Source organism: Chrysochloris asiatica, unplaced genomic scaffold, assembly GCF_000296735.1.
Source record: "Chrysochloris asiatica unplaced genomic scaffold, ChrAsi1.0 scaffold00020, whole genome shotgun sequence".
Classification (NCBI taxonomy): Eukaryota; Metazoa; Chordata; class Mammalia; order Afrosoricida; family Chrysochloridae; genus Chrysochloris; species Chrysochloris asiatica.
Genome location: NW_006408538.1, coordinates 10,945,807 through 10,963,319, shown reverse-complemented (window position 1 = coordinate 10,963,319; position 17,513 = coordinate 10,945,807). Strand labels below are relative to the sequence as shown.

The window sequence follows — 17,513 nt, the reverse complement described above, 5'->3', positions numbered from 1 at the left end:
TCTTTCTTGGTAGGTATTTTGTTTTAGTGTATAAAGTCAAAGATAATATTTCACAAAGACTACCATGATTTTCCCATTTAGAATCACAATAAGATCATCTTTTTGTGGGATTTCATCTGTTCTTTAGATATTGGGAGTCAGTTGAATTTTTCACAATCTTTTAGCAGCAATTCTAACTTGCAGGGAAGTACATAGAACTCACCCATTTATTGGTCTTAAAAATTTACCATTTCTGTTAGAAATGCACTAAAAAAATAGCAATACTGGGTAGTCAAGTGCTTACTAAGTGCTAGGCGTTCTCTTATAGAGCTGCAGGGTAATGCACTGGACCACAAGGTCAGTTTGAGTTGCAAAGACAGCGGTTCAAACCCACCAGTTGCTCCTCAGAAACCCTATGGAAAATCGTTATGAGTTGGAACAGATGCAACAATCCCAACAACTAAGTGCTAATCACTGCCTCTAATTAACCCTCATAAAAATGTAGGCGCTATTATTATTATTATTATTATTATTATTAGAGCCCAGGTGTGGGCCTGTGGCTTAATGTGCCAGACTGCAAAGTCGGTGTTCAAGCTCACCAGTCGCCCTTTGGAAACCCTATACAGGGTCACTGTGAGTCAGAACCATCTCGATGGCATTTAATAACAACAACAAATTATTATTATTAATTTCACTTACAGATGAAGATACGTTATGAAGAGGTGAAGTGATTTGTTTAGGGTAGTAAGTGGCTGAATGAGGCAGGCTGGATCCAGAGCCTACACTATTTATCACTGTGCTGTATTTCCTATGGGTCATTTATGAGGGAGCTACAAAAAGTTTGTGGAAAAATGGAATTAGAAGATAATGTAGTTTTTTTAGGAACTTTTTGAAGTCCCTTCATGTATCCTAATCAATGTGCAAAGAACAAATTGTAGGAAGTTTATATTTATAGTGTGATACCATAAGTGATAAGGCGCAATGGTAGCGTAGTGGTTACGAATCGGGCTGCGATCCTCAGGGTCAGCAGTTCGAAACTATCAGCTGTTCCACGGGGGAAAGATGACGCGTTCTGCTCCTGTAAAGATTTACAGCCTCGGAAACCCTGTACAGGGTCGCTATGAGTCGGAATCGACTCCACGGCACATAACACCAACCATAAGTGATAAGGCCGTATAATGTAAATCATCTTCTATATTTATATTTTCCATTTATAACATGTATAATACCTGTATGGGGTCCTGGTGTGGCTCTGTGGGATAAAGCATTGAACCACAAGGTCGGCTTGAACTACAAGGCCCGTGGTTCAGAACAACTCACCAGTGGATCCTTGGAAACCCTATACAGGGTCGCTATGAGTCGGAATCCACTCAACGGCACTTAACAACAACAACAACAACATATATTGATATAGGTGCTTCCTATGACGTATAAAATATTTCTGTATCTACGGAAGGTCTGGTGACTTAGTGGGTTAAGTGTTAGGCTGCTAACTGTAAGCCTGGCAGTTCAAACTGTAAGGTTGGGAGAAAAATGAGACTGTTAGCTCCCATAAAGATTTAGACTCTCAGGAACACTGTGGAGCACTTCAGCTTTGTCTGTAAGGTGAAATTGACTAGCACAGAAGTGGAGTTTGGTTTTTGGTCGGTATGTCCATCTATTCGGAGTCCTAGTGTGGTGCTGTGGGTAAATACATTGGACTGCAAAATTGGTTTGAACAGCAAGGTGGGAGGTTAAAGTTCACCAGCTGCTCCTCAGAAAACATATACAGAGTCGCTATGGGTCAGAACTGACTCATCGGCACTTAACAACAACAACATCTATCTGTCTTTCTGTCTGTGTATCTATCCATCCATCACATGCATTCATGGGACATTTCAGTATAGATATATAAGAACTGAAGAATGGGCATTTTGGGAGATTAGTATTAAAACATTATTTCCTTTTTTCTTCATATTCATTGATACTGTACATTTAAAAAATAGTATTTTTATGATAAAACATGCTTGAATTAAAAAACTTAATAGTGGATGCTGTAATTCTCTAGCAATTGTATTACTGAAATGAGGGGAGGGAGAAATTTCATTTTATACCCTTCTGAACTATAAACTTAAAAAATATATTTGTACACATTACTTTTGCAATAAAACATATTTTAAATGAAAAACTTAAAAGATAAGTGTGCCTATTTCTCTAACAGTGAAGTACCATTATTTCTGTGACTAAGCATGCTGTTGCTGTTCAGTGCTATTGAGTCAGTAGAAACTCATAGCGACCCTGTATAGGTTTTCTGAGAAGTAGCTAGTGGGTTTGAACCACCAACCTTGTGGTAGGTTATAGTTTATTATATTACTGTTAAGTTGTTGTTAAGTGCCGTCGAGTCGGTTCCGACCCATAGCGACCCTGTACAGGGTTTCCGAGGGTGTAAATCTTTACGGGAGTAGAAAGCCTCATCTTTCTCCCGCGGAGCTGCTGGTAGTTTCGAACCACTGACCTTAAGGTTCGCAGCCCGATTCGTAACCACTACGCTACCAGAGCTCCTTATTACTAGTTTAGGATAAACCTACCTGCCTTTGCTAAACTCTTATCAGAGAGCTTCTGTTTTATTAACTTCAAGGCTAGCTCTTTTCTAACATCCAATGATTTGGAAAGGAACTCCATGAAGATTTACCTTATTTTGATTAACAGGATTGTTTCCAGTTGAAGTCTTAGTAATGAAACCTTTCACAACAAATGAGTCAAGCCAATACGGAAGTTGACAGCAATTTTACTACATGTGTCTAGTCAATTGAACACAATTTTCTTGCAAGAGGATGGTCTCATGCATCGTAAATTGCAGAGCATTTATCAAAAACAAATGTCAATTTAAACTGCTTTGTTTATTAAGATGTTATATTCTTGTGCCAACTGACAGTATTTTCACATTATGCTTAGTCATTGAATGTGCTTGGAATTAGGTGGCTGATAAAATGGTGAAATAGACATAACTGAAAGTTGTAATATATTTGGGGATTGTGTTTTTCAGGTGGAGCTCTGAAAGTATCTGCTGAAAGATTTACAGATGACCCCTGTTATCTCCCAAAGAGGGAGGCTGTGGTTCAAGCCGCCCGTGCCTTGCTGTCTGCAGTTACTAGACTCCTTATCCTTGCAGACATGATTGATGTCATGTATCTCTTGCAGCACGTGTCAGCTGTAAGTAAAAGATGACTTCATTTACCTTAACATGAGTCTCACTTCTAATTCCATTTTCTGAATTTGACCTCAATTCTAGTGTCTCCCTGTTTCAGCTTCATTTCTTAACAACACCCATCAGAAGCTGACTGGGCTGGATTGTGAAGACTAATATATACCTCAGAAGGACTAAGTCGGAAGCTAGTTGGAAATCCAGTGGGAAATTGAAGCAAGGTTTCTTACTGATAAAGAAATGTCTAGGAGAAATTTCTAGGTTTTGACCATTTAAATTATTATGCCCTATGTGATTATGCTTTTGCATGGCTAGTTTTTTGTATGCATGTTATTTTTCATATTTCTTCACATTTCCTAATACAGCCCCTCTAAATTATGAATAATTTGGAAAATCAAATCTTTAAAGCTTAAGACATTTGAGAGGTTATCTTAGTTTGTAAAGGAATACTATTTTGCCATCTCCTCTTGATCCAAGATAACTGTGTTGCTGGTAGCCACTGATATCTGTAGTAATCCATTAGGAAAAATGTATAGTTGGATTTAATAGGAATAAAGTATCACCCACTTCTCACTTACTGACATGATTAAGTTCTAAAGACCAGGTCATTATATGAAAATGAAAATTATGCAAAATTAGAGGTTGGCCACATTAGGTCACAAAATGTGTTATTTATACATGACTTTATAGCTGCCCAAGGAGCGTTGGTAGTGTAGTGGTTATGAGTTGGCACACCGTTACCACATAACTGCCCAGCCACTGAGGATCCTGGTTCAACCAACATCACATACAACCTTAACCATCACAGCCAGCACTTCTCTCCCTAGTACCTTGGTGTTCACTCCTTCCAGATGTATTTTGTTAATGTACAAAATAGTCATAGACAGTAGAGTTTCTATTATTGTCATAAATATGAAATTTTGGATAACAAGATAATTGATAAATGAGGAGTAGTTATTGCTGTTAAGTGCTATCAAGTCGATTCCGACTCATAGTGATCCTGTATAGGGTTTCCAAGGAGCATCTGGTGAATTTAAGCCAGCAAACTCACAGTTCAGACAGACCTTGTGATGTTGGTGTATATTTTAACGTTTGTTGTTGTTAAGTGCCATCAAACCCGATATATGGTTTCCAAGGAGTGGCTGGTGAGTTTGAACCTGCAATCTTGTGCTTCCAACTCACCTTGTGGTCCAGTGCTTTGCCCACAGCACCACACCAGGACTCTCATGAGGAGATAACAAAGGCAGTAAGGTATCTATCTGCTTGCTTTGTTTTGGTAGACAGATTTGTTTTAACACAGGCTTAGTAGAAAGAGAATTTTACTGAAGTCTTTTTTCACTTTCAATTTATTTTTGGAGCCTTGGTGTGGCGCTATAGGATAAGCACTGGACTGTTAACCACAAGGTTGGTATTTCAAACCCACCATTTACTCCTCAGAAACCCTATACTGGGTCACTATGAGTCAGAATTGACTCGACAGCATTTAATAACAACAACAATTAATTTTGTTTAATCCAGTCATTAAGCTTGCAAGAGCATCTTGAAATGTCTGTGTTTATCTCCTGAGTTAAATAGTAACCTTACACTTTTGTTCATAAGCATATCTATGTTTTCATAAAGGCACTTGCCAATTGTACTAGTATTACTCCATGAAGCATGCAACCTTCTTGTCAAAATCACTTTCTCCAATTGCTAAACTAAACCTATCTTTACTTCCTTTTCGTAGTCACTATTACTTTGGCGGCAGGTGTGGTACTGCAGGATAATGCAACAAAGTTGTTTTGAACCATCAAGTTGGCAGTTCAAACCCACCAGATGCTACTCAGAAACCCTACACAAGGTCGCTATGAGTCAGAATGGACTCAACACCACTTAACAGCAAAAATTACTTATTTTAGCACTAAAGAAGAATGGCCCTACATTTCTATCCCATTATTCTTCCATTTCAGGTTTCCATGAACTTTTTGCACGCCCCCCCCCCCCCCCGCCTGTACTTTTCTACTCCTCACCTTTTGATAGCTTTATTACCATAAAACAAACAAGCAAATAATTTAACACTTTTTTCTTTTGCTTTGTTTAAGTAGTTTTTTAGGAAAGGGACATAGTGGGTTTGTAAGTATCATAATTGGATGAAGGTTATTCTTACTTGGTTATTGGCTTGTTCTATAACCTTAGACAAATAACTGAACATTTCTGAGATAAATTTTTTTTCATGTGTGAACACAGACTCTAATATAATGCTATAAACAAGGATGGTTAGGGAAGATTAGCTGCCAGGTAATTGCTAGTTTTAATGACCCCACTATTTTCTACATTCAGACCATAGATTTGAGATAAAACAAATTGAGGAGTTTTGTAAGATGAAAATTACCACCTTCACAGTCATGTAAGAAGTATTTATTTAGAAAGACCACAACCACTTTGACTAGCATTTTGATTGAATGCCTATTAAGTGTTAGATAATTTAGGCGTATCAAGTCATTCAAATGAAACAGGAGGTAATTGGAGGTCAAACAAGCAAAGTAATACTTTTTACAATGAAATATGCTTAGTATTTATTTTTTTTAATAGTGTGTTAGACACTGTGCTGATGAATTAATTTCTTTAATTCAATCATCGCAACAGCTTTATAATTAACATTCCTATTTTATAGATGGGATAACTGGGGAGAATTGAATTTAAGTATCTTGCTCAAGGCAACGGGGAAAAAAAACCAAACAAAAAAACAAATTCTTGCAACTTAGTACACCAAGGCTGAGAACAATTTTGCTACAAATAGCTTTTAGAAGTGTTTAGAAAAGTCCACAGGCCTAGAACAGATTGTTAAATGTCAGGAACAACCAATTTTGCACTTATTGGTGCCTTTGTCAGAGTTTGATCTTGGACAGTTTTTAAAAGCTCTTTACTAAGCATATACATTGTAACAATGATGCCTCATCATTGAAAATGAAAATGACATACAAGAGAAAGGAAGATCTTTTGTGGCAAATTGTGATGTTTTTTTCCTTATGAAAATTTTGTACTTGAATTTTATCCACTCAATTCTTATGAGGTTTCACATAGAATGAAGACAAAATAATTTAAAAAAAATTACTGTTAAGTGCTTTGAAGTCCATTCCAACTTATAGTGGTTTTTGAGGCTTTAAACCTTTTTGGGAGTAGATATCCTCATCTTCCTCTCATGAAGTGGCTGGCATGCTCAAACCGTGGACCTTGGTATTCACAGTCTAGTGCTTATCATATGGAGCCACTGTACTCTGTTTTGAGATTTTTATTGTTGTTGGTGTTAGGTGCCATTGAGTCAGTACCGATACATAGTGACCCTATGTACAACAGAACCCTATGCACAACAGAAACGCACACTACACTTGATCTCATTGGTGTTAGCACTGTGCCAATCCACCTCGTTGGGGATCATCCTCTTTTTCTCTGACCATCTGCTTTACCAAACATGACGTCCTTCTCCAGGAACTGGTCCCTCCTGATACTGTATCCAAAGTATGAGAGATGAAGTCTGGCCATCCTGACTTCCAAGGAGCTTTCTGGTTGTACTTCTTCCAACATAGATTAGTTTGTTCTTTTGGTGGTCCCTGGTACTTTCAATATTCTCCTTCAACACCATAACTCATATGCATCAATTATTCTATGGTCTTCCTTATTCATTGTTAAATTTTCACATGCATATGAGGTATTGAATATACCACGGCATGGGTCAGATGCATCTTTGCTCTTGAACACTTTAAAGAGATCTTGGGCAGCAGATTTGCTCAATGCAATATGAAGTTTGATTTCTTGACTGATGCTTCCATGAGTGCTGATGGTTGATCCAAGCAAAATGAAGTCTTTGACAACTTCAATCTTTTATCCATTTATATGCATATTGTTTATTGGTCCAGTGGTGAGGATTTTTGCTTTCTTTACATTAAGGTGCAACCCATGCTGAAGGCTGTATTCTTTGATCTTCATCAGTAAATTTAAGTCCTCATCACTTTCAGCAAGCTTGGCTGTATCATCTGCATATTGCAGGTTGTTAATGAGTCTTCCTCTAATCCTGATACCATGTGCTTCTTCATATAATCTCATTTCTTGGATTATGTGTTGTGAAAGAATACAACCCTAGCACATACGTTTCCTGATTTTAAACCATTCAGTGTTCTAACAAGTCCTTGTTCTGTTTTAACAGTTGCCTCTTGTTCTATGTATAGGTCGTCATGAGCACAAGTAAGTGTTCTGGAATACTCATTCTCCACAATGTTGTCCACAGCTTGTCATGATTCACACAATCAAAAGCTTTTGAATAATCAGTAAAGCAGAGGTAAACATCTTTCTGGTATTCTCTGCTGTCAGCCAACCCACTGACGTCAACAGTGATATCCCTTGTCCTAAGTCCTTGTCTGAATCTGGCTTGAACCTCTGGCAGTTCTCTGTCAATGTACGGTTGCAGCTGTTTTTGGATTATCTTTAGCAAAATTTTTACTTGTATAAGTTATTAATGATGTTGTCCGATGATTTCTGCATTCTGTTGGGTCACCTCTCTTTGGAATGGGCACAAATATGGATCTCTTCCATTCACTTGGTCAGGTAGCTGTCTCCCAAACTTCTTGGCATTGATGAGTGAGTACCTCCATTGCTGCATCAGTTTGTTAGACGATCTCAACTTGTATTCTGTGAATTCCTGGAGGCTTTACTTTGCCAGTGCCTGAAATGCACCTTGGACATATTCCTTCAGTGTCATTTGTTCTTGATCATATGCTACTTCTTGAAATGGTTGAACATCGATCATTTATTTTTGGTACAGTGACTCTGTGTATTTCTTCTATCTTCTTTTGTTGTTTTCTGCATCATTCGGTATTTTGCCATAGAATCCTTCAGTGTTACAAGTTGAGCCTTGACATTTTTCTTCAATTCCCTCAGCTTGAGAAATGCTGAGTGTTTCTTTCCTTTTGGTTTCTATCTCCAGATTTTCCCTCATTTCATTATAATATTTGGCTTTGACTTCTTGAGGTGACCTTTGACATTTTCTACTCAGTTCTTTTACCTCCTCATTTCTTCCATTTGCTTTAGCATTTTTACATTGGAGAGCAAGTTTTATTGTCTTTTTTGACATCCATTTTTGTCTTTTCCTTCTTTCTTGCCTTCTTAATGACTTTTTGCTTTCTACTTGTATTATGTTCTTGATGTCGTCCCACAACTCTTGTTTTTTGTACTTTAGTGTCTAATGCATCAAATCTTTTCTTGAGATGATTTCTAAGTTCAGGTGGGGTATGTTCAGAGTCATATTTTGACTCATGGACTTGTTTTAATTTTTTTCAGCTTCAGCCTGAACTTGAATATGTGCAATTGATCGTTTGTTTGACAGCCTGCCTCTGACCTCTAAATTCTTTTCAAGCTAGATTTCTCACTTTTTTGTGCATTTTAGTTTTGATTGATGACATTGGAGCTTTTCCAATTTCTCTTTTCACATATGTTGTCATTTTGGCTTCTGTATATACCATCTGGTGAAGTCCATGTGTATAGTCAGCTTTTATGTAGTTTAAAAAAGGTACTTGCAATGAAGGAGCCAATGGTCTTGCAAAATTCTGTCATACGGTCTCCAGAATCGTATCTGTCACCAAGACCATATTTTCCAACTACTGACCCTTCCTCTTTGTTTCCACCCTTTGAATTCCAATTGCCAGTAATTATCAATACAACTTGATTGCATGTTTGATCAATTTCAGACTGAAGAAGTTGGTAGAATTTTTCAATTTCATCTTGACTAGCTTTAGTGGTTGGTGTGTAAATTTAAATTACAGTGATATTAACTGGTCTTCCTTGTAGGCATATGAATATTATCCTATCACAGTGTATTTCAAGACAAATCTTGATAGGTTCTTTTTAATGATGAATGTGCCGTCATTCCTCTTTAATTTGTCATTCCCCACATAGTAAACCATGTGACTGTCAGTTTCAAAATGGCCAATACCAGTCCATGCCTAGGACATGGATGTTTTTGTATTCCAATTTTTCTAGATTAATTCTTTGTACATTCCATGATTATTAATGGATGTTTACAGCAGTTTCTCTTCATTTTGAGTGATGTCCCCTCTGCAAATGAAGTTCCCGGAGGCTTTACTCCATTTATTTCATCATGGTCAAGTCTACTTTGAGGAGGCTGCTCTTTTCCAGTTGTATTTTGAGTGCCTTCCAACCTGAGGATCTCATCTTCCCACACTATATCTGACAATATTTTGGTGCACTTCATCATGTTTCAGTTAGTATTCAATATTCTGGCGTGATCTGACAGTATTCTATTATTGCTACTCATATGGTTTCCAGTGATTAAATATTCAGAAATAGTCCATCTCTCGTTCTTCCTAGTCTGTCTTTGTCTGGAAGCTCATTTGAAATCGGTCTACCATGGGTGATTCTGCTGGTATTTAAAATTACTGGTGGCATAGCTTCCGGAGTAACAGCAACATGCAAGCCATCACAGCACGACAAACTGTCAATAGTACACTGTAAGCCAAGGTTGTCAGGACTGGAACTCTGTCCAAGTGTACTTTGGGAAATACTGCTTTAGAAGTTTTTCTTGTAATGTTTATGGTTATATTAAATTTCTACTTGGAATCCAAAGAATAATAGTGGAGAAAATTCAGTGTCTCTGTAATCAAATATTTTTCTTGAAGTAGATAAACTTTCTTTTACCATGTACAATATATACAGCTGTCTGACAATATATATAATCATAACAATGAATCAGTTCTTTGAGAGAATGAACCTTATTTTGGACAATTCTAATTGTTGGAGATATTTTCTTTAAACTGAACTTGAAGCTGTTTATCTTAAAGCTTCCCATTGATTTCTTCTAGTTTTGTTTACTGGAGCAACACAGTATCAAAGCAATGCTGTTTTTGTTAAGTGCCATTGAGTAGTTTCTGACTCATATCGACCCTATACAGGGTTCCCAAGGAGTGGCTGGTGATATTGAACTGGCAACATTGTGGTTCAAACCAACCTTGCGTTCCAGAGCTTATTCTACAGTGCTACACCAGGACACCATCAAAGCAATAGTAAAGGCTTATTTTTTGCCCCTTTCAAAAGCTGATTATTACTTAGGGCTTCCCTTATCTACCTTAAGCCTTCCTTGACCATTGACCACTCTGGATAATCTAGTATTTTTCTAAATTCTTTTCATGTTGGACATGTCACTTTGTGTGGTTTTTAGTTTCCTGCTGAAATTTTCAGTCCTGACAACCTTGGCTTACAGTGTTCATTTTCTTGAACATGGAAAACTGTAAAAAGGTCAGAAACTCTCATTCTGACCTCTGGGAGTCTGCTTCTGCTTTTTGCTGGTTTTTACCCATGGTGTCATGTTCTTATGGGTATGGCTATCTCGGATTGTATGCTCAACATTACTTTTCTTACAACTAATTTTAGGAACATCCTCACTGTTTTTGAGATGAAGTATTTCATATTTCATCAAGCATTATTTATTTTCTCCAGCACAAAGCTTAGAATGAATTACTAATTTGTTATCACAAGACAGAGAACTCTCTGAAATAAACTCTGTAAATGTTTTTATACGTATTCTAGATATTTGTTGTTAAGTGATGTCAAGTCAGTTTCAGCTCTCCAAGGAGCCACTGGTGAGTTTGAACCTATGACCTTGTGATTCACAGTCCCATTCTTATCCTACAGCACCATGCCAGGATTCCAGATGGTAGATTGTTGTTGTTGTTAAGTGCCTACAAAGTTGGTACCCACTCATAGAGACCCTGTGTAGGGTTTTCAAGGAGCGGATTGTGGGTTTGAACCACCGACCTTATGGTTCAAACCAACCTTGTGGTCCAGTGCATTATCCTGCAGTACTCCCTTATGATATGGCATTCTGAAACCAAAACAAAATTGTGATGTGAACATTCCATAAAATAATCAGATAATTGTCTCCCTGATTTAATTTGATATCTAATGTTATGGTAGCCTTGTTGCTCTATTGATTCAGTGAGTAATTAAAACCTCTAACGTCTGCTTTCCAACTTCTTTTAATCTAGGCCATCTTATCTGAGACTAGATTTTTTTTTTGGTTAACATTTAAATGTAGATGTTACATTTATACTCATCGCACCATATATTTGACTTTTTGTTATATTTCATCACGATCTTTTTGACTCTAAATTTTTTTGTCTTCCCCTCCTAATCAGGTTCATTTAAAAATTAATCAAAATCATTAACGTAACAATGTTCATTAACATGCAAAACACTGTCATATCTCCTTTTCAGATAACACCAATCCAATACCAGCGCTTTAGTAATGTTATTGAAATGAACTCAAACTCGCTTCATTGGCCTAGTATTTACACCATGTTTCTTGATTTCATCTTCAAACATTTTCTCAAAGGTCTTTCTGAAGTCAAAACATAGAGTCTGTGCCATTGTGAATTTGGAGTTCTGCTTTGGCGCTGTGGGTTAATGTGCTGGTCTACAAAATTTGTTTGAACCACAGGGTCAGCAGTTCAAGCTCACCAGCTGCTCCTCAAAGACCCTATACAAGGTCACTGTGGATTGGAACCTCCTCCACAGTACTTAACAATAACAACACTGTGAATTTATCAGTCTAGTAGCTCCATTTACAAAGAAAATGAAGTTAGAATGACATGGTTTACCCTTAATAAACCTGTAAGAGCTTTAAGTGACCACTACTTGCTTTTATTTTCTTTCTTTTTATCAATTTTTTACCTTCATTTTTCAATTACAATTCATTTACTTAACGTTTTCTGATTAATTGTCTATTGGGATCTCCTTGCCCTTAATGTCTACATATAATTGGCTCAAAACCTTATCCCTTGTTCTGTCAAGTACAGTGTTTCAAACAAGATTTCTAGAAATATCCTGAGAGCTCGTATTCCCAGGGTTACCTTTGCATGCACTGAACTGCTTTATTTGTGGATTATCTTTTTATCCCTGTTCTACATTATGTTCATCCAGAGTTGGAAGTTGGTCTTTTCTCCTTGATTTTAACATGCACACACATACCATACACCCCTGAACTCTTCCAGACAAGCCATGTCTTTGTGTGTGGTACATTTTATAGTAACTCTTGGGAGATGAAATGGAAGGGGTTTTATATTATAAGAATGTATTATAAACAGCTTCACTGTGAATTTTAGAAATCTTAATCATCTTTTAGACATGTAACCTCATGGCTTTCCCATCTCCTTTCTCCCTACATACTTTTCTTTGTTCTTCCATATACCCCTAAAGTCCTGTTCACGCTAATGCAATAAATAGTTGCTATATACTCATCTCCCCTCTTGGCTTCTATTTGTTATTAGATGCCGTTCAGTCAGTTCTGACTCAGAGCGACCGAACTTCTGCACAACAGAAGAAAAAAGTGCTTGGTCCTTCATCATTGTTGTTATGTTTGAGTCCGTTTCTGCTGTCAACTTGTCAGTCCATCTTGTTGAGGGTCTTCCTCTTTCTTTCTGACCCTCCACTTTACCAAGCATGATGTCTTTCTTAAGGGACTGGTCCCTTCTGATAACATGTCTGAAGTATAAGAAGCAAGTCTCACTATTCTGATTTCTAAGAGCATTCTGGCTGTACTTCCAACACAGATTTGTTTGTTCCTCTGGTAGCACATGATACTTTGAATACATCATGGTTTCTGCTTTTTGTTAGGTGCTATAGAATCGGTTTCAACTCATAGTGATGCTGTATAAGGTTTCTGAGGAGCATTTATCCCAATTTGTAGTTGTCACTGTTGTTGTGGTTGTTGTAAAGTGCCATGGAGTTGGTTCCAACTCATAGCAAACCTGTATAGGGTTTCTGAGGAGCAGCTGGTGGGTTTAAACCAATCTGTGATTAGCAACCCAGTGCTTATCCTACAGCACCACACTATGACATACATATTGTTGTTGTTCAGTGTCATAGAATCGATTCTGACCCATAGCGACCCTGTATAGGGTTCACGCTGGTGCGCTTGAACCACTGACCTTGCAGTTCAAAAGACTTTGCAGTCTGGCGCATTAACCCACAGTGCCACACCAGGACTCCATGACATGTATATACACACTGTAAATAGACATTTTATATAAATGGGGGAAAAGATTGATGTTGTCAAAGACTTCATGTTGTTCAGATCAACCATCAACACTCAAGGAAGCAGCAGTCAAGAAATCAATGATGTACTGCATTAGGGAAATCTGCACAAGATCTCTTTAAAGTGTTTAAGAGTAAAGATGTCAGTTTACGGACTAAGGTGTGCCTGATACAAGCCATGGTATTTTCAGTAACCTCACATGCATCTGAAAGTTGTACAGTGGATAAGAAGACTGTAGAAGAATTCATGCATTTAAGTTGTGGTGTTGGAGAAGAACATTACAAGTACCATGGACTGCCAAAAGAACAAACCAATCTGTGTAGGAAGACATACAACCAGAATGGTCCTTGGAGACCAGGATGCCCAGACTTCATCTCTCATACTTTGGACATATTATCAGGAGGGGTCAGTCCCTGGAGAAGAATATCATGTTTGGTTAAGTGGTGATGGTGGTTCCGACTCATAGCAACCTTGTATAGGGTTTCTGAGGTTGTAAATCTTTATGGGAGCAGAAAGCCTCATCTTTCTCCCGCGGAACAGCTGGTAGTTTCAAACTGCTGACCTTGTGGTTTGCAGCCCGATTCGTAACCACTCTGCTTGGATGGCCAGAGAAAAATAGGAAAACCCCATCGAGGTGGATTGGCACAGCATCAGTGGGCTCAAATGTGGCAGCGATTGTGAGCTTGGTGAAGGACCAGGAAGTGTTAGTGTTCCGTTCTGTTGTGCACAGGGTCACTATGAGTCGATGCACCTAACAACAACAACAACAACAACAACAACAACAACAATTGTTGTTATTAATTGCTGTCAAGTCAGTTCTGACCCATAGCGACCCTATATAGTGTTTCCAAGGAGCGGCTGGTGAGCTTGAACAATACATACATATAAATACCGTAGTGTATAGTCAGCGATTATAGATTTTTTTTCACTATGGGATAAATAATTTGCTTTCCCATAAAAATCGACTACCTTTTAATTTCCTGCCCTTGTTTCACATACAGTGTATGAAGATCCATCCAACCCTCCATCTCATCTTACTTTTATATTTCATGCAAACCTTTGCTCATTCTCAGAGTTCCACCCCTACGTTTATCAGATTTGTGTACATTTTTGAATTTGTTCATTTTTGTACAGTGCTGAAGAATTCCCCTGGAACCACATGTTTCCTTTAGTGACTTGCTCTTTTCTTACTTATTAAGATTTTTTCCAGATAACAATTTATTTTTATCCTTGCTAAGGTTTATTTCCTATTAGATGTCAGGTAAGTGAGATGTTACTCTAGTTTTGACTCGCAGTTTGTGTCTACACATTTCACCATCTCTTCATGTTTTCTTATCTTTATTAAGTTATCCTCTCTCTACTGATGCTGCCCCAAGAGACATAATTATGATAGAACATTTACCAGGATACAGACTGAGACCATCAACTAGTGTAAACATGGGTCACTGAGCAACTCTCCGTGGGAGAGAAGCAGTCGAACAGCTCAGATTTAGTATAGAATCAAATGCATTCAGGATTCATAATTTGGCAGTTTTAGAGATAGCTTGTTCCTTTAGGAAGTGCTGATTTTCTTCTGGATACAGCATGCCTGACTCTAAGAGAGGACAAGGTAAAAAATAAGGAAAGGCAAATTGGCTTTATTGCCACCTTTGCTAACAACAGTCTATGAGCATTTATATTAGAAAAGTGATCTATCTTTGGTGCTATTCAAATTTTGCATCCATTTCTGAAGTATTGTTACATCTCAGGATTCCACATTTTATTTTATTGTCATCTGGATGTTATAATAGTTAATTTCACTGGAGGGAACACTGACTTGTATGACTCCTGTTTTCTCTAGGGGTCAGAACAGTAGGGTGGAAACATGGCTTTTGGCCACAGGGAGACTGTGTGAATCTTAGCTCTCTCATCTGTTTGTTGGGTGACTTTGGGAAAGTTAAAAATCTGTAAGCTCTGGGGATGTTGTTGTTGTTGTTGTTGTCAGGTGCCATTGAGTCGGAACCGACTCCTAGCAACCCCATGCACAGCAGAACGAAACAATGTCCGATGCTGGGTCAACCTCACTACTGCTGCCACACTTGACACCGTCAATGATGCCACCTGGCTGATCCATCTCATTGGGAGTCTTCCTCTTTTTCTCTGATCCTCCATCTTACCCAGCATGACATCCTTCTCCAGCGACTATTCCCTCCTGACAATATATCCAAGCTCTGGGGATAGTAAAGCTTATTCTGAACATGGTGAAAGGTCGTGTGGGTATTAAATAAAGAGATGGACATATTTCCTGGTGATTGTGGTTCTGAGCCACCAAGTTGGTTCCAACTCCTAGCAACCCTGTATGATCAAGCAGAACTGGTCACATCAAGGCTGTAATCTTTATGGGACCAGATGGCTAGGTCTTTTCTCCCAGGGGCCCTCTGGGTTGCCAACAGTTTGGTTATCAATTGAGTGCTTATTTATTCTGTCACTTGTTGGTAAGTGCTATCAAGTTAGTTCTGACACACAGAGATCCTATTTGGGGTTTTGAGGCTGTAAATCTTGGTGGGAGTAAAAAGCTTTATCTTGCTTCTGTGGAGTGGCTGGTGGACTTGAACTTCTGACCTCAGTTTGCAATACTGTGCTTCTTGTACAGAGCTACCACACTCCTGCCTGGTTACTGTTGTTGTTGTTATGTGCCATGGAGTCAGTTCCAACTCATAGTGACCCTGCACAGGGTTTCAGAAGCTGTAAATCTTTACAGGAGCAGAAAGCCTCATCTTTCTCCCATGGAACCGCTGGTAGGTTCGAACTGCTGACCTTGAGGTTAGCAGCCCGACTCGTAACCACTACGCTACCAGAGCTCCTTGTTGTTGTTGTTAAGTGCTGTCAAGTCATTTCCGACCCATAGCGACCCTTTTAGGGTTTCCAAGGAGTGGCTGGTGAACTTGAACCCTCAACCTTGTGGTTCAAATGATTTTGCAGTCCATTGCATTCGCCCACGGAGCTACACCAGATTGTTGTTAGGTGCTGTCAAATGGGTTCAAACTCATAGTGAGCCCATGCTAAATAGAATGGAACATTGTTGGGTCCTGAGTCATTCTCACAACTGTTGTTATGTTTGAGGCCATTGCCACTGTCACTGTGCCAATCCATCTTGTTGGAGATCTTCCTCCACCTTACCAAGCATGATATACCTCTCCAGAGACAGGTCTCTCCTGATAAATTGTTCAAAGTATGAGAGACAAAGTCTCACCAACCTGATTTCCAAGGAGTACTCTGGCTGTAGCTCTGTAAAGGCAGATTTGTTTGTACTTCTGGCCGACCAAGGTACTTTTAATTTTCTTCTCCAACATCATAATTCAAACGCATCAGCTCTTCTCCAGTCTTCCTTATTCACTGTCCAACTTTCAAATGCTTATGGGGCTATTGAGAACACTATGGCTTGGGTCAGGCACACCTTCGTTCTCAAACTGATCTCTTTACTCTTGAAGACTTAGAGGTCTTTTGCAGCAGATTTGTCCAATATAATACGTCATTTTATTTCTTGACTGTTGGCTTTCATGAGTGTTGATTGTCGATCCAAGCAAAATGAAAAGCTTTTCTCCATTTATCATGAGGTTAAATATTGGTGCAGTTGTGAAGATTTTTGTTTTCTTTACATTGAAGTGCAATACATATTGAAGGCTGTCATCTTTGATCTTCATCATCAAGTATTTTAAGTCCTCTTCTCTTTCAGCAAGCAAAGTTGTATCATCTGCATAGTGAACGTTGTTACTGAATCTTCCTCCAATCCTGATGTCAGTTTCTTCTTCATATAATGTTGCTTCTCAGCATACACATTGAATGTGTATGGTGCAAGGATACAACCCTGGTGCCCATCTTTTACACCATTCAATATCCTTTTGTTCTATTCTAACATCTGCTTCTTGGTCTATGTACAAGTTCCTCAAGAGCACAATTAAAGGCTCTGGAATACCCCTTCCCAATTATATCCATAGTTTGTCATGATTTATGCAATCGAAATCCTTTGCATAGTCAATAAAGCACAGGTAAACATCTTTCTGGTATTGTCTGCTTTCAGCCAAGATCTATCTGACATCAACATGTCCTCTTCTAAATCCAGTATGAATTTCTGACAGTTCCCAATCAATGTACTTTTGAAACCATTTAAAAATTATCTTTAGTAAAATTATAGTTGCTTGTGATATTAATGATATGGTCTGATGATTTCCGCATTCTGTTGGGTTACCTCTGTTTGGAATGGGCTCAAATATGGATCTCTTCCAATCA

At 38.3% G+C, this 17,513-nt stretch overlaps 1 protein-coding gene across 1 annotated transcript in view; it reads left to right on the top strand.

Moving 5' to 3' along the window:
• Positions 1–17,513, top strand: part of CTNNA3 (catenin (cadherin-associated protein), alpha 3) — a 2,468,838-nt gene that overhangs the window by 90,587 nt on the left and 2,360,738 nt on the right. Inside the window, exon 3 of the mRNA XM_006835815.1 lies at positions 3,005–3,171. Coding sequence (XP_006835878.1) covers positions 3,005–3,171 — 167 coding nt within the window. The remainder of the gene's footprint in view (positions 1–3,004; positions 3,172–17,513) is intronic.